The sequence below is a fragment of the Colossoma macropomum genome, unplaced genomic scaffold (genome assembly GCF_904425465.1).
Source record: "Colossoma macropomum unplaced genomic scaffold, Colossoma_macropomum, whole genome shotgun sequence".
Classification (NCBI taxonomy): Eukaryota; Metazoa; Chordata; class Actinopteri; order Characiformes; family Serrasalmidae; genus Colossoma; species Colossoma macropomum.
In genome coordinates, this window is record NW_023494809.1 from 8,888,401 (window position 1) to 8,910,842 (window position 22,442).

At 38.3% G+C, this 22,442-nt stretch overlaps 2 protein-coding genes across 4 annotated transcripts; both read right to left on the minus strand.

Moving 5' to 3' along the window:
- Window positions 1-4,468: 4,468 nt before the first annotated feature.
- On the minus strand, window positions 4,469-12,350 carry LOC118798995 (transmembrane protein 176B-like). Of its 3 annotated transcripts, none has more exons than XM_036558661.1 (7): window positions 12,275-12,350; window positions 10,932-11,106; window positions 10,237-10,347; window positions 8,788-8,844; window positions 6,658-6,855; window positions 6,244-6,366; window positions 4,469-4,736 (listed from the first exon to the last, which is right to left on the minus strand). In XM_036558661.1, exons 2-7 carry the CDS (start codon window positions 11,103-11,105, stop codon window positions 4,686-4,688), a joined length of 714 nt encoding a protein of 237 aa, XP_036414554.1. In that variant the 5' UTR covers window position 11,106; window positions 12,275-12,350; the 3' UTR covers window positions 4,469-4,685. The 3 variants fall into 3 exon arrangements, with proteins under 3 accessions (XP_036414554.1, XP_036414552.1, XP_036414553.1); XM_036558659.1 differs by having other exon boundaries at window positions 12,227-12,348; XM_036558660.1 differs by having other exon boundaries at window positions 12,202-12,332.
- Window positions 12,351-13,392: 1,042 nt separating this feature from the next.
- Window positions 13,393-21,431, minus strand: LOC118799203 (transmembrane protein 176B-like). The gene is made up of 7 exons (XM_036558936.1): window positions 20,787-21,431; window positions 19,167-19,341; window positions 18,555-18,665; window positions 17,726-17,782; window positions 16,037-16,246; window positions 15,628-15,750; window positions 13,393-13,744 (listed from the first exon to the last, which is right to left on the minus strand). Exons 2-7 carry the CDS (start codon window positions 19,338-19,340, stop codon window positions 13,685-13,687), a joined length of 735 nt encoding a protein of 244 aa, XP_036414829.1. The 5' UTR covers window position 19,341; window positions 20,787-21,431; the 3' UTR covers window positions 13,393-13,684.
- Between the last annotated feature and the right edge of the window lie 1,011 nt (window positions 21,432-22,442).

The following is a 22,442-nucleotide window of genomic DNA, read 5'->3' on the forward strand; positions in this document are numbered from 1 at the left end:
TTCTTTGGTGTGATGCCAGTAAAAAAACATTTAGGTCCCTAAAGAACCTTTAAATCAGAGGGGAACCTTTAGGGCCTTCTAGGCCATCAGAGAAGGTCTAATGATTTCTGGCAACTAAACAATACATGTCTGTAATTTGAAGTTAATTTGTATTAAATAGAATCATGCTTGTATTTGACTCTTTAAGTATTACAGTGCTGCTCTTGTTTCATTGTCAAGTTTTTGATGGATACAAAAGAGCTAAATTCTAAAAAAAAAAACTGGATAATCAGGCACTGTTTTTCTCCACAGTATCACGGTAGATTCAGCTAAGTGAGCTCTCCTATTGTTTAGCACTGAAGAGAAGGCCCACAGCAGGTGTTGGCAACACAAATGTTAAGAAGAGCCATTTTGTCCTTTCAACAAAAATCAAACCACCTTGGGAGCCACAAAATTTTGTGTCCATTTTACCATCTTGGCTGTAAATATGTCTCAGTATGTGCTAATGTGCTAGTAAAGGTTAAAAATATAATATAAATGAAAATGCAGACTAAAGCTCTGCTTTAAGCTTTAGCTCAGCTACAGCCACTTTTCTCGCATCTCCAGCAGGAAACTTTTCCACAGAAGTAGAATAGTTTCTTATAAAATGTCTCTCAACATATGACTGAAGTCGCTTCTCATTCGTTGGCTTCTTGTTAGAATTTTCTCGTTCCACCTTAGATGGTGCTTGAGGCTCCAGGATGTAACTGCTGCACCATTTAAGGTGGAACGGGAAAATTTAAACTTTTTAGTATTTGACAGTTTTCCATTGCAGATTAAACGTTTTAGGAAACCAGCTGAGTACTTATAAACGCAAATAAGCCCATTAATTTCCAAATTATCGATGTTTGTCTTAAATTTTTTATCTTTGCCATTTCATTAGCTACTAGCTAGGCAAGATAGAGTTGCTATGGCGACCAGCAGTCTGCGTGCTAGTCAGGTTAAAGGTTGGTGAATTAGCAGTTATAGGCCACATTTAAGACCATTTATTGTTAAAACAGTGTTAGAACGATCACATTTACGGTCTGAATAAATAGTCTGAAATGCCCACTGCTTTCAATTAACTGGTTTCATCTGAGGTTTTAAAAAACATCCAACATCCATTCAAAGGTTCTTTAGGGAACCATAAATCGTTCTTCTATGATCATCAATCCAAAGAACCCCTTCTGGCTCCTTTATTTTTAAGAGTGTAGCTAAACAGAAACGCCTTTACTGGCTGTTTGGTGACAAATAAACCATGCGATGTGGTCTTGGCCTCAAGGGACTCAACCTGGCACCCAGTGATTCACCCTGAACCTAATCCAGCTAAAGCAGGGCTGAGAGAAAGAGAAAGGACGAGCCCAGCACTGACAAAGGCACAAAAAACACAGACATGCCTGTGGTATTGACCAAAGCGCTTCTGATATCTGCCTTTGTCTGGGGACTGCTCGTTGATCCCTGGTCTCAGACCACTTGAAACTGGCACCTGTAACAGAAACTCATTATTTTGGGTGGGATGGAAAGAATGCTGTAATTATGGCAGGTACTTCTTCTCAGTTCCACGCTCCAAAGCTAAATCTATCTAGTGTCAATGTTAAGAGATAGAAAGTACACATTTACTGCGATTTTACATGATTTACATTTATATATATATATATATATATATATATATATATATATATATAATATATATATATATGATACATATAAACATATAAACAGGCCAACAGTATAACTGAGAACAGTACCACTTTATACTCGTCCAGTATTGCAGGCAATATGAAGCGTATATGAAAACGTCCTGTGGGCCGTATCCTTTGACCACTGATGAAAAACTAGAGGATGACCAACACAAACTGTGCAGTGACACATTGGCTACTGTCTCTGACTTTACGTCTACAAGGTGGAACAACAAGATAGGAGTGTCTAATAGAGTGGACAGTGAGTGGACACGGTGTTGAAACACTTCAGCAGCAACACACATTAACACACCACCACTATAGTCTGTTTGTTTCCCTGCATACTTTGTTAGCCCCTTTTCTTCAATGACCAGGACCCCCACCGGACCACCACAGAGCAGGTATTATTTGTATGGTGGATCATTCTCAGGACTGCACTGACACTGACGTGGTGGTGTGTTAGTGTATGTTGACTTTACATCTACAAGGTGGACCAACAAGCTACAAGGTGGACCACTACAAGGTGGACCAACAAATGAGCATCTAATAGAGTGGACAGTGGGTGGACACAGTGTTTAAAAACTCCAGTAGCACTGCTGCGTCTGATCCACTTGTACCAGTGCAACACACACTAACACACCACCACCAAGTCAGCGTTACTGCAGTGCTAAGAATGATCCATCTGCTCTGTAGTGGTCCTGTGGGGGTCCTGATCATTGAAGAACAGGGTAAAAGGGGGCTAACAAAGTATGCAGAGAAACAGATGGACTACAGTCTGTAACTGTAGAACTACAAAGTGCACCTATATAGTAAGTGGAGCTGATAAAATGGACAAAGAATGAATATACAAGGTATGTGTACTTAAGGAAGTGGTTGGTCAGAGCTTACGTCAGGTTGGCTCATTCATGTTAAAGTTTTAAGCAGTGTTTCTATGTGGACAGCTGTTTCAGTCTTAATCAAAGCAGCCAGTCAGAGCAGAGGCCATTTACATATATCTGTCTTAAGGGGACAGTAACAGAAACACTGTTTAATTCAAAAAAAGAAGAGAGGTTGGAAAACGGTCCTGTAGAAATGAACTGCAGCTGTTTCTTGGTACATGAAACCAAAGCAAACACAGTTCTATTTGTAGACATCTGACTAGTACAGCTTTAGAAATGATCTGATGAAGACTTTCTGTTTCAGAATCATGGGGAATCTTTACTGCCTTCAGATATTTAGGCTTCATCTTATCCTTTCATTTCCTCCTCTCTTAAAATGGCAACTGACAGTTTAATCAGTAAGTTCCCATGGCGCCATCTGGTGGTGGAGGACTACAGCACAACTGATTAAAAGTTAAACAGCAGACACCTGGATATATTTAGATTTTTAGTCCAGTAAGCAAGGTTGGGTAGAGTATTCTAAAACCATATAAGTTTAGACACTCCATATACAGAACCTAAGAAGCCAAAACAACATAATTTGAAATCATTTTTTATTCGCATTTTTTCAGCGATCACCGATAACATTAAAACCACCTCCTTGTTTCTACTTTCCATTTTATCAGCTCCACTTACCATATAGGAGCACTTTGTAGTTCTACAATTACAGACTGTAGTCCATCTGTTTCTCTCCATACTTTGTTGGCCCCCTTTTACCCTGTTGCTCAAAGGTGAGGACCCCCACAGGACCACCACAGAGCAGGCATTATTTGGGTGGTGGATCATTTTCAGCACTGCAGTAACACTGACGTGGTGGTGGTGTGTTAGTGTGTGTTGTGCTGGTACGAGTGGATCAGACACAGCAGTGCTACTGGAGATTTTAAGCACTGTGTCCACTCACTGTCCACTCTATTAGACACTCCTACCTTGTTGGTCTACCTTGTAGATGTAAAGTCAGAGGCAGTAGCTCATCTGTTCAGTGGTCACAGGACGCTGCCCACAGGACACTATTGGCTTAATATTTTTGATTGGTGGTCTATTCTCAGTCCAGCAGTGACACTAAGGTGTTTAAAAACTCCAGCAGCACTGCTGTGTCTGATCCACTCATACCAGCACAACACACAATAACACACCACCACCAAGTCAGTGTCACTGTAGTGCTGAGAATGATCCACCACCCAAATAGTACCTGCTCTGTGAGGGTCCATGGGGGTCCTGACCACTGAAGAACAGGGTAAAAGGGGGCTAACAAAGTATGCAGAGAAACAGATGGACTACAGTCTGTAATTGTAGAACAATTTTTTTTTTTTATCAGCTCCACTTACTATATAGGTGCACTTTGTAGTTCTACAGTTACAGACTGTAGTCCATCTGTTTCTCTGCATACTTTGTTAGCCCCCTTTTACCCTGTTCTTCAGTGGTCAGGACCCCCATGGACCCTCAAGGAGAAGGTACTATTTGGGTGGTGGATCATTCTCAGCACTGCAGTAACACTGATGGGGTGGTGGTGTGTTAGTGTGTGTTGCGCTGATGATATATATATATATATATACAGTAAAGACAACAACAGCCTGTTTAATTCTAAGGGATAAAGAGAAGGTAAACATTAACTAGGATGTTATGGGTACATAAACCCATACAAACATTGTAGGTGGACATTGGACAGACTTATGGCCCTGTATAACAATCTCATTTTTTAAAACTGTCAAAGCCAGGGAAAAATTCAGGCTTCTACTGTTTTAAGCCATGAAACGTATTTTTGTCCATTTTTAAAGAAACCACATGACACTATTTAAGATTACTTAACCGTAGGAACATAATAGGCCTTTATTATCTTGCAATCACTTCTATTTCAATAAGAAAAGAAGCAGCAGGTAGTGTAGATGAATATGCATTCTCTTTATCTTTATTTCAGTCTGTATAATCAAGATTACAAACAATAATGTAGTGCATGTGAAAGATTAAAAGGTCAGAGTCAGCCCACAGTAATGTAGTGACAATAACAGTAATAGTTAGGTAGGAAAAGTCTCAAAAATGAATGGGATAACATTTCATTATGCAAGAAACTGAAAGCAAGGGATTGAAAGTGTTTCTAACATGCAGGATCTTCCTCCACAAGAGGCTGGTGAAGCTCAGGATCCTCCTGTGAAAATAATATAAAAACAAATCATGTTTAAACCGGCCTAGTTTCAAGAACACATCAGCAGTTTCCACACTCATGATATCAATACTTCGGCTACCGAGCTTAATAAAAGCCAAAAATCAGATTTACAGTCATCTCCAAAAGTATTTGCACCCTTGGTAAAGATCGATAAAAAGGTCACAATGTATTTGGGACTAATTAGCTCAGTCTCACACTGAAATTGTGAGAGAAATCTAACCTTTAATTCAAATATTAGTCTATTAGTCTAAATGCAAAAGTCAAAATTATTGGCACTCCTATTTTTTCAATACCATTACACTTTTCTAAAGGCCACTTGAGTGTTCAGGAACTCTGAAGTGGTCATCCCTGAGTTCCTGTTACATCAACATGAAGAAGATTAGAGCATATACACACGATGTATTTAAAACAACTGGAGCTGTAGTGAACCTGCCTGGAAAAGGAAGCATGTTCATTTTACCACCAAGCACAGTGAGGTCCATGGATCACAGCTGGAGATCTGATTATGAAATCATTTTGGGGTCACCAAATCTCCAAAAATACTATTGTATAAAACTTCCATGCCAAAAAAAAAATTGGAAGGTGTGCCAGAAGAAAGGCCTTTTCTTTTATTAACCACAAATGGATAAACAGACAAAAAATGGACAAATGGAGCTTTGACTGGTGCCAGGTTCTATGGTCAGATGAGAGAAAAATAGAGCTTCTGGCAACAAACACTCAGTGTGAGCTGGTTATAAAAAGAAAGATGGTTACAGAAGAGAACCTCATCCCCACTATATGGTAAGTATGGTGTAGTATCTGTCATGTTTTGGGGCTGTATCACCTACAAAGGCCCTGGAACCTTGTTAGGACATGTGGCACTATGGAACCAGGAGATTTGGCATGAAAATCTGGCTGCCTCTACCAGAAAGCTAAAACTAGGTCAAAACATCCCTCCAAATCCACAGACCACAGAATCAAGCTTTTGACATAGCTGTCCCAGTCCACTGATCTAAAACATACTGAAAACCTGCAGGGTGAGCTGAAGACGAGGGTCCAAAAGAGAGGCCCTAGGACTCCTGATGATACTGAGAGATTCTGTACTGAGGAGTGGTCTTACTTGCTCTGTATTCTCCGATCTCATCAGATATTATAGCAGAAGACTCACTGCTGTTATACTGGCAAGCAGAGGTTGCACAAAGTGCTAAATGGGTATCAATAACTGTGGAATTGTGACACATTTTTGTTTAAAAATACTTTTTCGGAAGGGTGTTTGTTTGAGTATGAGGTTGAGCTAACTAACCGGAAAGATATGTTTTTCAAGAGTGCCAAGAATTAATCAGTGTAGGTTTGTGTTGAATTAGGGATGCAGTCTGCTTGATCCTAAACTGGCAGAGAAGTTTCTGCTTCTTGTTAGCTACATTAGCCTCGAAGCTCAAGTGCAAACTAAATAACCATTTGAGGTAGGTGGAATTTTCAGACAGTCCATCACAACAAAAGCCTTTTATACCATTTCGTCTCCTTTCTTCTTCTTGCACAGAGTCTTCAGGATCAGAACACATGAGCTGATGGTGACACAAAGTAGAAGGAGAGCCAACACGATCATCAGGATGTCCAGTCCTCCGTACACTATCTAGATGGAGAAGACGAATTCTTCAGACAATGCAATTTTAACCTTAAAGAATCCTGAGTAATAAATGTCTCTTTGCCAAAAATGTGTCGTACTAACATGTTTCCATAATTATTTACACTTGATTTACATTCTGCACTGACAGGTTCAGTATTAGAGATTGCTATTTGAGAGAATTTTCTCAGTAGACTGCATTAGAAAAAAAAGACATTTGAAAATGACAGTACATAAAACAATTACATCACATGTAAACGTACGACATGTTTATGTATTGCAATTACAAAATTGAAATACCTTGAAGATGTGCTGGTTGCGCTCACAGTTCTTTATCAGGTCTTTCTTCTGAGGAGACGGTGTAGTTCCATAGTCATAGTAACCGCGTTGACTACAGTTGGAACGTCGAGACACCCACGCTAAGTCTATTGAGTAGAATACAGTGGCAGTAATAGCCAGTGCAGCACTGACCAGATTCACCAGGACCGTAAAGCTAAGCTGTAAAAGAGAAAGATCAGTGTTTGGTTTGATGAAAAACTTTGCTTTTGTTCATCTGAACTGATATTTTTCAACAACTGATTTAAAGAATTAAAAAACTTAAAAAACAGGGAATATGTTGATATGTTGAACACAATTTTTTTCCCAAATTTTCTCCCCAGTTTAGTGGTCTCCAATTCCACCCACTAGTTAGGACTCCCCCAATCACACGACACCACCAGCGCTAGGAGGGCGAAGGCTAACACAGGCTTCCTCCGAGAGGAAAACGCCAACCGCCAGATCTGTTATGTCAGCTTACGTCATCCCACCCATCCAGAGAGAGCGAGGCCAATTGTGCTCTCTTGGACTCCCTGCCATGGATGGCTGTATCACCAGGGCTCCTGATGATAGGGCCAACACTTAGATGGTTATGACACTCGGGAGGCCGGGAACACAGTTTTAAGGTTAAACTGGCCTTTACAAATACTTTTATTGTTGTTTTTTATACAGTAGGTTTATTGTTTGTACATACTGCACATGATATTATTACCACACACAAATGATGAGTGCTACAGAACACAGGCACACATTAGGACTCATTTAAAACCTTTGATTTTAATAATAAAGACTTTAACATTTTTTCCAGTCTAGTATTATGAAGTTTCAAAGGTGGGAACAAATCACTAAGTTGAAGGTAACAAGTAAGTCTCAAGTCTTGGCGCTCGAGTCCCGAGTCAAGACAGTCAAGGCTCATTTCAAGTCCTTAGTCAGTACAGACGGGTCTTAAGTTGAGTCCAAGTCCTAAACGATGAGTCATAAAATGGTCAGTATGCATTCAACAGCGATCTAATACCATTTAAACACCAAAAATGATGGAAACAGTAAAACAGCCCATTCAATGACACCATCTGGACAGTATTTGGTAGTATGTTAAATGTATAAATTGCAAAGCGTAGTGCTTTATATCTTGAACAGCTTATAGTTCAATAATTTCTGATGATTTTTGGACTGCATGAGAATGTATCTGTGGCACCATTTAAGGTGGAATGGAAAATTACAATATGAAGTTCGCGAATAAGAAGCCAACTTCATCCATGTGGTGAATGTTTTAACTGCAGAAGTCATTAAAATCATTTAAACTCGGATTAGGATTAAAATACTATCGCCTGCTCGCCCCTAGTGACAACACTATATTTTGAGGGGGGTTAACAAGCATGACAGCAGGTGGGGAAAAAATCTACCTGGTGCTGCTACAGAACGTTCTAAAGCCAGAAGATATATGAGGGTTGATTCAGGAGATCAACTAACATTATAAGGAAACTCCTTTTGTGCATCTTAAAGCCGCAGACAGAGTGTTTTCAGGTATTCAAACTGTCTAACTTGATTGACCATCAGGATAGATGTAAACTATCAGTGACTGAATATACTATCATCAATCAGCTCAAGCCTGGCTCAGTTTCTTTTGTTTGACTGTCATGAGGAAAAGGATAAGTTAGTCTGGCAGTTTCTTCAGTAAGACTGGAGTTTAAGTGCTGAGTGAGGGCTTATCGACTCTGTCAATGCTGTTGTTACTTCGTTTGTTTCTAGCTTAAGGTGGCGAACCTGTTTTCTCACACTTGTCTTTTGAAATAACAGCACATAATAAGAGACATTTAATGACATTACTGTATAGCAAAGTTTCTTGTGACGCAGTTCTGGTAAATCCATTCACATGAAAAGTAACTGTGTAGAGTTTCGTCTGCAGTCAGACGCCTCTTCACGTCTCTTCCACTTTCAGTCTTGAGTCCTTCTGAGTTATAAGGCTCAAGTCCAAGTCAAAGTCCAAGTCATTGGTGTTCAAGTCAAATTCGAGTTGCAGGTCCTTCTTGAATTTGCTGAGTCGAGTCTTAAGTCATCAAATTCGTGACTCGAGTCCCAGTCATGATTCGAGTCCATGTCGAAATCACAACTCACCAGGCAACTGCTGGGAAACTTCTCAGCAAGGATGCAAACGATGCCAGCTGCAATAAACTTGGAAATAAATGAAAAACAAAAAACATGTAAACATGTGAAACTCTCCTTTTAACAACACTCTGTAAAACTGCTGTAGTTCTGAAAGTGAAATGTTTTCCTGTTCTTGTTTGATATAAGATTTCAGCTGCTTAACAGTTCGGGGGTCTCCTTTGTCATATTTTTCATTTCATAATGCGCCACATGTTTTCAGTGGTGACAGTTCTGGACTGCAGGCAGGTCAGTTTAGCACCCAGACTCTTTTAATATGGAGCAATGCTGCTGTGCTTTTACATTGTCTTAATGAAATAAACAAGGCCATCCCTGAAAAAGACGTTCTCTGGATGGCAGCATGTGTTGCCAAAACATGTATCTATCGTTCAGCATTAATGGTGCCTTCACAGATGTTCACGTCAACCATGCCATGTGTACTAATGCACCCCTATACCATCATGAATACTGGCTTTTCAAATGTGCACTGATAACAAGCTGAGTGGTCTTTAGCCCGGAGGACACAGTGTCCATGATTTCCAAAAAGACATACAAATGTTGATTCATCAGACCACAGGACACTTTTCCACTTCCCCTCAGTCCCTTTTAAATGAGTTCAGGCCCAGAGAAGGTGGCAGCGTTTCTGGATCCTGTTTATATATGGTTATAAATTACAGAGTATGTCATTGAATATGTCCTAACCTATTCTTGCCCAGCAACTAATTTTAGTATGATGAGGAAAAATGCTACAGAGCTTCTTCTAATTGGTCTAATGTGATAACATCTGTATTGATATACTTTGGATAAACTACCAGTCTCCATTTTTATTACTTTTCATACTTCACATTTGAATTTCTGTCTTTTGTAAAAAATCAATCTAAAAGGCCCAAAACATAAATCTGATATCAATAAAAAAAAAAAATTAAGATTTGTCCTCAGTCAAGCTGACACAACATATAAAAATAGTAAAAATGCCACAGAACTTGTTCTGAAATGAATTTTTTATAGTTATACATTGGATGAACATCCAACAGGAATCATTTCAATTTAATTCATTACTTAAAAATAAGCAGTTTTAGAGTTTAAGACTAAATTTATTATGATAAAAAATTTTTGTAGCCACATGGTTTGATCAACTTGAAAAATTTCTTAGATTTGTGCTCAGACTCAGAGAACATATGGACCAGTGGATATTTAACCCCTTAAACAGCCAGGGCCTGCCAGCAGTTACTACACACTTCTATAACCAAAGAATAACTCAGCACTCAGCTAGTTTGCATTTAATTTGCAATAAAAAGCCTTAGTATGTAATAATGCTGGGATTTTAAGGGGTTAAAACCTCATACATGGACATAAATGTTTCAAATTACTGAGTAATAAGCCTGCAGTTTAAAGGGTTAATGAAATCATGAAAGTTCTTACCACTGCCCCCAACCAAAAACAGCCGTCCCAAAGTAGAGAGTAGTAGTAGCCCACGTTCCTAAAGATACATCCGAAGGCCACATTCATTAATCCAACCAGAATCTGTAGAGTCTACGGGAAGAGAAGAGTAAATTAGAACATAGTCTAGATTCTAGAGAAAGAAACTGTTATATCATTATTTAATTATTACTATAAGTAAACTGGTAAACCACAAACAACCACAAACCCCAGCAATCATAGCATTGCTTCTCATCTGGTAATCAGAATCTTTTTTTAACATACTTTAAAAGGACCAGCTGTCATTCACTCTGTGTCAAAATTTCTGGATTAACGGACCAACAGAAATCATCCAAAATCACTTAACTTACAAAATCAGTCAACTTACACTGAAATGTATAAATGTTATTTGCTTTTCCTGTAAAGCTACTCGTTTGGAGATACAAGGTATTGTTCTGACAAGTGTATACATACACACATACATATTTATATGCATGTTATTCATACATTTATACATTTCCTCTTATGCAAGGCACTTCATGGGCCTGGCTTGTAACTCACTAACTCCTTCAGCAGGCTGAAGATTCTCTACAGGGGATGCTATTTGCACTCAAGTAGCTGTTGTTGTGTTCCTGTTATCTCAGTCAAAGAAGCAAACCAACACGATATGTATGTACAGTGTGAGTGTGGAGTCCTACCCCCAGAGCTGTGTGAGTCCTGCCCATATTCTGCTTCATGCTCTGAGACACAAAGCAGATCGGACTGCAGCACATCATGCCCAGAAGCTGGCAAATCAGCGGCCACTTGCTTTTGGGGTTGGAGGTGACGGTGAACACGGTCACCCCCTCTGCTTTACTCATAGTCAGTGACATCCTGAAGATTACAAAAGGGAAATTCCACTTATTTATTTATTTTTTTACTTATTTATGCTAAATCACTCTGTTACAATACAGTAATTCACAGTGGTTTGAGGTAAAATGGTCCATTTGATAGGAACCAGGAGTTGCAAAGTGTACAATGCAAATATATACATTTGATTTACCATCCAAGATGTGCAGTGAACCTACATGTGTCTTCTGAGTTTGAATATGTAATGCTGATGGCGGTAAAATAGTCATAAAGTTTTCTTTGGGGACTATTTTGCCTCACAACACCCCGCATGGACCTCTCCACCATGAATATACTTAAAATACATTATAGGCCAAAAACTATTATACAATGTCTCAGACATCGGGCAGTGATGGAGCTTTTAGACACATTAAACTCTTCAGACGTCTGGTTCCTATCACCACCACTGTGAACAATTCAGACTCTGTAAGTTTCTCTAGAACTTAGCATTTATAAAATGTGGAATTTGTGACTGAATCCAACTCACATTACAGAGAAATATAACATTTATCTGTAGACAGTTACAATGTCCAGTAAAGTGAATGAAATGCAGAGATATCTGGCTTTAAACCTCAGAAATATGACTTGTGACAACATGCTGTGCTGAGAATATGAGAGCAGATATTAAGTTCCTTGAACACAATACTATTTTGGTAAAACCTGTATTGTTTAAAGTATTATTTACTTTCACCAAGCAACATTACAGTGTAAGAGATATATGCAGTGTCCTATTTGCACCTTTAGCACAGATAAAACAATAAAAATCTGTGAAATATGACTGTACGTGATATCACTCTGAACATATTCTGAGAAAAAAAGAATTATTTATTTAAAAATAGGGCATTTAGTACGACATTCAGTGCACCTTGAGTCTTGTCTTATAATTCTTATGACAGCACATAAATATCTTATACTGAAAAACTGGTTTTGTTGTTATGGGCCTAAAAAAGGATCCAGATTCCACTTCCTTAGCCTAGCTTACATCCATCGACCGCACTGATTTTTCCCACCTAAAATGGCCTCATATTCTCTGTACTATAATCCCAAAATTTTCACACTAGTAGCATCACATGAACGTACTGTAGAAGATTTAGTGACCGTTCACCTTGTCCGGTTGGTGCTTCCCCACACAACTGGTTCTGCAGCTCTTTACCTGAGTTCGTTCCTGACAGTGACTCAGTTTCGGTTCTTGTTTAACCCTCAGCAGCACAAAACACGCAGCTTCTGTTAGAACAGCTAACAGCCACAAGGCGGCGCTGCAGTATTAAAAATACTCCCGGCTGTTTATCTCTAACGTTCAGCTTCGTTCCTGTTAGCTGAGCTCAAAGCTGTTCAGGTTTTTTGGTGAAACGCCTCGAATTAAGACTAAGTTAGTGAATTATGCGGGCTTATTTTTTAAGCTACAGGTTTTACTAAAGTCTTAAAAAGAAATATAATAGATTTAATAATCACCATCAAACCACAGTGGCGTGTGGTTTATGTCGTCCAGCTGCACTTCTGTTTCTGAGGAGTGTTTTTTGTTGGCTTGGTTTGGAGAGTTTATTTCAGTGATTCAGTGATAGAAGTGATTTGACAAAAGTCCTAAGACTGACAACTGAAAAGACAGACTATGCTTAACACCACATGTTCCCACGTCTGACAGGAAAAAGCTTAATGCCCAGCAGAGGAGATGCTATTCTTGATTTTAAATATGGGTCGACACTCCACAGGTACTTGACCCAACTGGGGTTAGTCATCATGGTAGAGTATCACTGACAACAAAAGGTGGAGCCTCGTCTGAACATGCAGAGGATTTAGCTTTGGTCTTTACTCATCTCAGTGTTTGTCAAAAGGAAAGATACTGAAAGACGCCTATTCTGGAGGAACGAGGAGCAAACCAGCCAGAACAGTACAGACCAGTTTCCTTAACCAGTATAGCTGGTCAATTACTTGACATGTGTGCGCAAAAGACACTGCAATCTTATTCTTTCAGAGGTAAAAGATAAATACGCCTATCAGAAGAAATCAGTCTTATCAGTCTTGGTTCACTGCACTGGATCAGAGAGGTGGTAAAGTGGTGCTTCAGTGATGTTGTTAAGGATCCATGTGAGGTTGCACAGACCATGAGCTACAGTGGTATGCAAAGGTTTGGGCACCTCTGGTCAAATGACGTTCTGTTGATTGGCTAAATGAAAACAAGTTAACACATCTTCTACAGAGAACACACTTCTGCACATTTTAATGCACACTTACTGTTTATTTGTTGAATTTAACATATTGGAAAAAGAAAACATGAAATATGACCTGTACAAAAGTTATGTCACAAGTTTTATGTGATGTTTTACATTTTAAGTCTATGAAATAGTTGTTCCAAACAAATATGTAGCACAGGTAAAGGTTTAAAAGGTGTGAGTCTACGGTAAAAGTAACAATAATAATAATAAAAACAGTAAAAACGAGATGCTTCTTGACAGAAAGTACAGCAGTCTCTAATAATAATAGATTAACATTTCAATTCGCAAGAAAGGAAAGTGCTAGATAGAAATCTGGAATGACATGAATGATAAGGATTGAGAGTGTTTCTCTACCAGGCAGGGCTGGAAAGAACTTCCTCTATGAGGGGCTTGTGAAGTTCAGGATCTTCCTGTAAAAACCAAACCAAAAACAAAACAAGTTAAAACAAGCCTTCTCAAGAACAGATCAGCAACTTCCACTCTCATAATATCAGTGTTTCAAGTGTTTAAAGTGATTGTTTGGCCAAAATATACAGCCAGTTCCAAAGTCTTTGGCACACTTGGGAAACATGGTTACAAAAAAGGTTATAAAAATGTCCGCTGGTTAATCTCACACTGAAAATGTGAGAGAAATCTTACCTTTTAATTGAAGTAAATTTTTCCACCATATTGCACCTGTTTCAAATCCACCTGAGTGTTCAGGGATTTTTAAGTGGTCATCCATGACTTTGTTTCATCAACACGGAGAAGATTAGAACATATACAAATGACATGTTGACCCTTCATAAATCAGGCAATGGCTATAAAATGCTTAAAAATGCCCCTATTCAATGTTAGGGCAATAATTAAGAAGTTTAAAACAACTGGAGCTGTAGTGCACCTGCCTGGAATAGGACGCATGTTCATTTTGCCCCCACGCAAAAAAGAGTAAGGAGGATAGAGAGACAAAATGAGGCAAAATGTTTCTCCAAGGATCACAGTTGGTGATTTGCTGAAGATGGTAGCATTTTGGGGTCACCAAGTCTCCAAAAAATACAATTATACAAAACTTCAGTGCCAACCAAATATTTGGAAGGTGTGCCATAAAAAATTCAACCACAAACGTAAACACCTGGAGTTTGTTAGACACTACTGGAGCTTTGACTGGAACCAGGTTCTACAGTTAGATGAAAGAGCTTTTTGGCAACAAACACTCAAGGTGAGTTTGGCATAAAAAGAAAGATGGTTGTTAGGACACGTGGCACTATGGAACCAGAGGTTTTAACATGAAAACCTGGCTGCCTCTGCCAGAAAGCTAAAACTGGGTCAAAACATCCCTCCAAATCCACAGACCACAGAATCAAGCTTCATGGGTGTCCCAGTGCACTGATCTAAAACATACTGAAAACCTGCATGGTGAGCTGAAGACAAGGGTCCAAAAGAGAGGCCCTAGGACCCTTGAGGATATCGAGAAATTCTATTGAGGAGTGGTCTTCTCTGTCCTGTATTCTCTGATCTCATCAAACATTATAACAGAAGATTCACTGCTGTTATACTGGCCAGCAGAGGTTGCACAAAGTGCTAAATGGGTACTGTGAAATTGTGACGTGTGGTTTTGTTTAAAAATATTTTTTCCATAAGGGTGTTTGTTTCAGTGTGAGATTGAGCTAATTAACCATAAAGATATGTTTTTAAGAGTACCAAGAATTCATCAAATTAATTAAATAATCAGTCTATTTGATACGACTTAACAACTCAGTATAGGTTTCTGTTGAATTAGGGATGCAGTCTGCATGATACTAAACTGGCAGAGTTTCTACTTCTTGTTCTTCTACTTCTAGCTACATTAGCCTCATAGGTCAACTGCAAAACTAAATAAGAATTTGGGCAAAGTGGAATTTTCTGCCCTCAACCCCATCGAACACCTTTGGGAAGAACTAGAACAGAGACTGCGAGCCAGACGCTCTCGTCCGACATCAGTGTCTGACCTCACAAATGCTCTTCTGGATGAATGGGCAAAAATTCCCACAGACACTCTGCAAAATCTTGCAGAAAGCTTCCCAGAAGAGTGGAAGCTGTTACAGCTGCAAAGGGGGACCAACCTCATATTAATGCCTATGGATTTAGAAAGGGAGCTCATACAAGCTCCTGTAGGTGTAATGTGTAGGTGTCCCAATACCTTTGGCCATATAGTGTATAAACTCAGGCACATTATGCACTTCATTTTAGCAAAATGAAGCAAGTGCAAAACTAAATGAGCATTTGGGCTAAGTGGATTTTTTAGCCAGACCATCACAGTATAAGCCTTTTATACCATTTCGTCTTCGGTCTTCTTCTTGCACAGAGTCTTCAGAATCAGAACACATGAGCTGATGGTGACACAAATTTGAAGGAGAGACAACACGATCATCAGGATGTCCAGTCCTCCGTACACCATCTAGAAATCATGAGTAACAAATGTCATCTTGCTACAAAAATAAAGTGTTTTAGTAACATAAATACATTTTATGTTACTTCATACAATTATTTACACTTGATTTACATTCTGCACTGACAGGTTCAGTATTAGAGACTGCTATGTGAGAGAATTTTCTCAGTAGCTTGCATTAGAAAAAAAATACATTTAAAAATTACCAAAGTACATAAAACAATTACATGACTTGTAAACGCTGTGAAAGATTCACAAGACATGTTTATGTATTGCAATTACAAAATTGAAATACCTTGAATATGTGCTGGTTGCGCTCACAGTTCTCCATCTGGGCTTTCTTCTGAGGAGACGGTGTAGCCTCGTAATAACCATATCCATATCCATAATCGCGTTGATTACAGTCGTAACGTTGAGGCAACCACGCTAAGTCTATTGAGTAGAATACAGTGGCAGTAAAAGCCAGTGCAGCACTGACCAGATTCACCAGGACCGTAAAGCTAAGCTGTAAAAGAGAAAGATCAGCGTTTGGTTTGATGAAAAACTTTGCTTTTGTTCATCTGAACATCAATTTATTTAAAGAACTAGAAACTCTGACTAAAAACAGGTAAGCTGCTCGTTACCACATGGAACACAATTTTAAGGTTCAACTGACCTTGAAATATTTACAAATGCTTTTATTGCTTTTTTTAATATAGTAGGATTTTTGTTTGTATATATATTACATGTCATATTATTACCACACATATCCTAAAAGCTATACCTTATCTGACAAATGATGAGTGCTACAGAACACAGGAACACATTAGGACTCCTTTAAAACCTTTGATTTTAATAATAAAGCCTTTAACATTTTTTCCAGTCTAGTATTATGAAGTTTCCAAGGTGGGAACAAATCACTAAGTTGAATGTAACAAGTAAGTCTGAAGTCTTGATACTCGAATCCTGAGACAACACAGTTAAGTCTCAGTTCAAGTCCCGAGTCAGTAGAGGCAAGTCTCAAGTCGAGATCTACACAGGTCAGTATGCATTCTTCAGCGATGTGATGCCATTTAAACACCAAAAATGATGGAAACAGTAATACAGCTCATTCAATGACAGCATCTTAGTAGTATTTGGTAGTATGTTACAAGTTGCAAAGCGTAGTGCTTTATATCTTGAAAAACGTATAGTTCAATAATTTCTGATGATTTTTGGATTGCACAAGAATGTATTCTGTACATTTAAGGTGGAATGGAAAATTACAATATGAAGCTCGCAAATTAGAAGCCAACTTCATCCATGTGGTGAATGTTATAACGGCAGAAGTCATTAAAATCATTTAAATGCTCGGTTAAAAGCTCAGTTTAGGATTGAAACATTATCGTCTGTGATTACTTTTGTGCATCTTAAAGCCACAGACAGTGTTTTCAGACATTTCAATAATGATTGACCATCAGGATAGATGGAAACTATCAGCGACTGAAGATACTATCATCAATCAGCTCAAGCCTCAAGCTCAGTTTCTTTTGTTTAACTATCATGAGGAAAATGGCAAGTTAGTCTGGCAGTTTCTCCAGTAAAACTGGAGTCTAAGTGCTGAGTGAGGGCTTATTGACTCTGTCGATGCTGTTGTTACTTCGTTTGTTTCTAGCTTAAGGAGGTGAACTTGTCTTCTCACGTTTGTCTCTCGTCTTTCGAAATAACAGCATATAGTAACAGATATTTGGTGACGTTAATGTATGGCAAAGTTGCAGTTCTGGCATGTCCAACAGGAAACAAATTCACATTAAAAGTAACTGTGTAGAGTCCCATCTGACGTCAACGCCTCTCTGTGTTTCTTCCACCTTTGGTTTCTAAGTTTCTCAGTCTAAGTCAAAGTCATTGGAGTTCAAGTCGAGTCAAAAATTTTCTCAGTTTTGTCGGGTCGAGTCTTAAGTCATTAAATTCGTACCCGATTCCACACCTTTGCAAAGTCATCCTACTAATGGAGATCACAACTCACCAGGCAACTGCTGGGAAACTTCTCAGCAAGGATGCAAACGATGCCAGCAGCAATAAACTTGTAAATTGTAAAGGAAAAAACAATGTTTATTCACCAAACTTGTTGGAACAACATAGTAATGCGGCCTGTTTAAATATATATATATATAATATATATATATATATATAATATATATATATATATTATATATTCAGTAATATATATATTACTGAATATGTTAATGAATGAAGTTATTCCTATGAACTTATGAAGGTCATAAAAACTAACGTTTAAGCTGGTTTATGCTGAAAAATGTCTTCCTATTTGTCCTAAAGCTGACACAACATATAAACTCAGGCACATTACCCACTTCATTTTAAGCCCACAATTTCACAATTACCTAATTTACAGAGTAAAAATGCCACATATTTGGTCTAAAGTGAATTTTGTATAGTTATACATTGGATGATTCATAACCTTTCTGACTTTGATTTTTAACTTATGGCTTAAAAACGTAATCTAAAAGACTAAATTTATTATGATATTTTTATATTATGATAAAAACTCTTTTTTAGCCACATGGTTTGATCAGTTTCTTCAGATTTGTGCTCAGGCTCAGAGAACATATGGACTAATGGATATTTAACCCCTTAAACAGCCAGGGCCAGTCGGCAGTCCCTAAGTTTTACTACACATCTTAAGAATAACTCAGCTAGTTTACAATTAGTCTGTGTAGTTACTGAATAATATGCCTTAGTATGTAAAACTTTATATATGGACACAAAAGGTTAAAATTACTGAGCAATAAGCCTGCAGTTTAAAGGGTTAATGAAATCATGAAAGTTCTTACCACTGCCCCCAACCAAAAACAGCCGTCCCAAAGTACAGAAAAGTATGACCCCATGTTCCTGAAGATACACCCGAAGCCCACATTCATTAGTCCAACCAGAATCTGTAGAGTCTACAGGAAGAAGAGTAAATTATTACATAGTCTAGATTCTAGAGAAAGAAACAGTTATATCATTGTGTAATTACTATTATAAGTAAATTTAAACTTTGACTGGTAAACCACAAACAACCACAAACCCCAGCAATCATAGCATTGATTGTTATCTGGTAATCAGAATCTGAATCCTTTATTTCTCTTGGTGATGGTGTCACAAATCAAAAAACTACCCAAACTGTAGTCACTCTCAGAACAAAATCTTGTATCTCCGTTTTCATTTGTGTTTTATTATTTAACATAATGAAAAGGACCAGCTGTCATTTACTGTGTCCAGTTTTCATGACAAACGGAGCAACAGAAATGGACCAAAATCACTTAATAAATAAAATCAATGTGCATTAACGTACACTGAAACGTATACATGTCGTTTGCTTGACCTGTAATATTCATACATACATAATATCAAAGAGGCAAACCAACATGATATGCATGTACAGTGTGAGTGTGGAGTCCTACCCCCAGAGCTGTGTGAGTTCTGCCCAACTGCTGCTTCATGCTCTGTGACACAAAGCAGATCGGACTGCAGCACATCGTGCTCAGAAGCTGGCAAATCAGCGGCCACTTGCTTTTGGGGTTGGAGGTGACGGTAAACACGGTCACCCCCTCGGCTTTAGTCATAGTCAGTGACATCCTGAAGAGCAACAAACACACAAACAATACTGTACAATCAAAATAGTGGTGTTCATTTTTTGGCCTGTTAAACACAAAAAGAAAATTCCACTTATTTTAATAATAATTTAATAATTTATGCTAAATCACTATGTTATGATAAAGTAATTAATACTGGTTTGATGTGAAATGGTGAAACTTTCATACTCAGATTTCTTTAAGTGGTAGTGACAGGAACCAGGGGTCGCAATGGGTACAATGCAAATATGTACATTTAATTTACCATCCAGAATGTGCAGTGAACCTACATGCGTCTTCACAGTTTGAATATGAAATGTTGATGATGGTAAAATAGTCATAAATCTGAAAATAAGTTTTCTTCAGGGACTATTTTGCCTCACAACGCCCTGCATGTACCTCTCCACCATGAATGGACATTATAGGCCAAAAGTTTCTCAAAACTACCATACAAAACTATCATACATCTCAGGCATCAAACTCTTCAGACGTCTGGTTCCTATCACCACCACTTTAGAGCAACAAACACACAAACGGCAATGTACACGGTAAAAATAGTGGCGTTCATTTTTGGAAAATCCACTTATTTTGTATTTTACACTAAATTAATTGGTTTAATGTGAAATGGTGCATTTTACAGAAACTTTCCTACTTCTTTACAGTGGTAGTGAATATAAATATAGCCATTTTATTTACAAAAAATGTATTGCAAGACGTTCAGGGAACAAACATGTGTCTTCTGAGTTTAAATAAGTTTAAAATGCTGATGATGGTAAAATAGTCGTTTAGATGACAGGTTTTTCTAGAACTTAGCATTCATAAAATGTGGAATTTGTGATGGAATCCAACTCACATTACAGAGAAATATAACATTTATCTGTAGACAGTTACAATGTCCAGTAAAGTGAATGAAATGCAGAGATATCTGGCTTTAAACCTCAGAAATATGACTTGTGACAACATGCTGTGCTGAGAATATGAAAGCAGATATTAAGTTTCTTGAACACAACACTATTTTGGTAAAATATAAACCAGTGTTGTTTAAAGTATTATTTACTTTCACCAAGCAACATTACAGTGTAAGAGATATATGCAGTGTCCTATTTGCACCTTTAGCACAGATAAAACAATAAAAGTCTGTGAAACATAAGTTTGTACCTGATATCACCTGAGAAAAACAGAATTATTGATTAAAAAGTACAGCATTTAGTACTTTCTCCTCTTATAATTCTTATGACAGCACATAAAATATCTTATACTGAAAAACTAAGGTTTTGTTGTTATGGGTCTAAAAAAAGGATCCAGATTTCACTTCCTTAGCCTAGCTTACATCCATCGACTCCATTAGCTGTTGTTACCTGAAATGCCACATGGCCTCTAATTCACATTAGTAGCATCACATTAATGTAGTTTAGAAATAATTATAAGTTAGATTTGGTGGCGACTCACCTTATTCTGTGACCAAAGGTTTTGTTTTAGTCTTGCTGTTGACGCTTTTCTACAAAACTGGTTTCCCACAAAACTGATCAGTTCCTTCCTGACAGTGACTGACCTGAATTTTTTGTTTAACCCTCAGCAGCACAAAACACGCAGCTTCAGTTAGTACAGCTAACAGCCACAAGGCGGCGCTGCAGTACTACAATACTTCTGGCTGTTTATCTCTTAAGTTCAGCTTCGTTCCTGTTTGCTGAGCTCAAAACTGTTCAGGTTATTTGGTGAAGCGCTTTGATTTAAAAGTACATTATATAAGCTTATTTTTATCTTTTTTAGCTACAGGAACGTCTTGAAAAGAAATCTTTTAATAACCATCATCAAACCACTCCGGTGTGCAGGTTACTTCATCCAGCTGCACTTTCGTTTCTGAGGAGTTTTCTTTTTTAGCTTGGTTTGGAGACAAAAAAAGATGTATGGGTCAATAATATGACACTCTACAAGTACTTGTCCAGTAGTGTATCACTGAAAAGGTGGGGCCTACAGCCTACAAGGGGTGAATCTGTATCTAAGGAAGGTCAGTGCTACATCTAAAGCAGGTCTCAGCCTTAGGATGACCCTTACAGATTGGTCCCACAAGTTTACAGCAGAGTGACTTCAATGCAAAGTAGAGGCTTTCAACACTACAGTCAATTCCATGTTAGGCACATGTATGTACTTAGCCAAAAAACAATATCCAACAGCTGTAGAAGGAGCACCCAAGAAAGTGGTGGGAATTAGGGAGAAAACAGAAGGAATCTGGTCATGTAAGGCCAGTGATATTTGGTGCAGCCTGGTGCGAGAGCTCTATTGCATGATGTTGCCTCAGGGCAACAAACCCATTTTCCTCAATTTACAATAACGTTATACATATTTAAAGACAACGAAATGGTTAACAATAAAGGGAAGAGTTTGAGTAAGTCAATAAAAAGCATGTGCTTAGTCATACTTTCTCTTACTGGGCACATTTAAACCTGTTTTTTTTAACATTCAGTATAAATTTTTTTGTTATGAGAATTTGCAGGAATATGTTTGTTGCCTAGAAGCAACACTGTGCGACAGCGGAATGGATTCAGCCAGTCACAAGCCAGGTCTCACCCCTGGAAAGGGAACACAACTCTGTATCGTTTCTTCTTATTGTCACAGTGTTGCCTCAAAGCAACATACTCCAATTTACGCAAGAAAAATGAATTGAATACTTTTGTTAAATTGCTTTCATAATGTGTGCAGTAGAGGGTTAATTATTTTCCTCTCCCACAGTCGTCATGGCAGAACGATCTTTGTTCTACTGGGGAGGTGAACAACGATGAAGAAGGATCCAGGGCCTGATGGCATTCCTTCAGGGCTCATGAGGGAATGTGCAGAGGATTTGGCTCCAGTCATTGCACATCTGTGTAACCTGTCTATTTCCAAAGGAAACGTACCAACTGTATGGAACAGCACTGATGTCCTGCTTATTCTGACGGCACAAGGAGCAAATCAGCCAGAACATGTGATGTAGCACAGACCATGAGCTACAGTTGTATATAAAAGTTTGGGCACCAATGTTCAAATGACATATTTAGCTGATTGTCTAAATGAAAACAAGTTAACACATCTTCTACAGAGAACACAGTTCTGCACATCTTAATGCAC

Bases quoted from the DNA above. Each gene is read 5' to 3' on its own strand.
- LOC118798995 (XM_036558661.1), bottom strand. From the start codon at position 11,105: ATGTCACTGACTATGAGTAAAGCAGAGGGGGTGACCGTGTTCACCGTC. The intron at 6,856-8,787 runs GTGAGTTGTGAT...TCTCTTTTACAG, and splicing joins AGTTTCCCAGCAGTTGCCTG to CTTAGCTTTACGGTCCTGGT. The intron at 6,367-6,657 runs GTATTTCAATTT...TTCTCCATCTAG, and splicing joins GCAACCAGCACATCTTCAAG to ATAGTGTACGGAGGACTGGA.
- LOC118799203 (XM_036558936.1), bottom strand. From the start codon at position 19,340: ATGTCACTGACTATGACTAAAGCCGAGGGGGTGACCGTGTTTACCGTC. The intron at 17,783-18,554 runs GTAAGAACTTTC...ACAATTTACAAG, and splicing joins GTTTTTGGTTGGGGGCAGTG to TTTATTGCTGCTGGCATCGT. The intron at 13,745-15,627 runs GTATAAAAGGCT...TGGTTTTTACAG, and splicing joins AGAAGACCGAAGACGAAATG to GAAGATCCTGAACTTCACAA.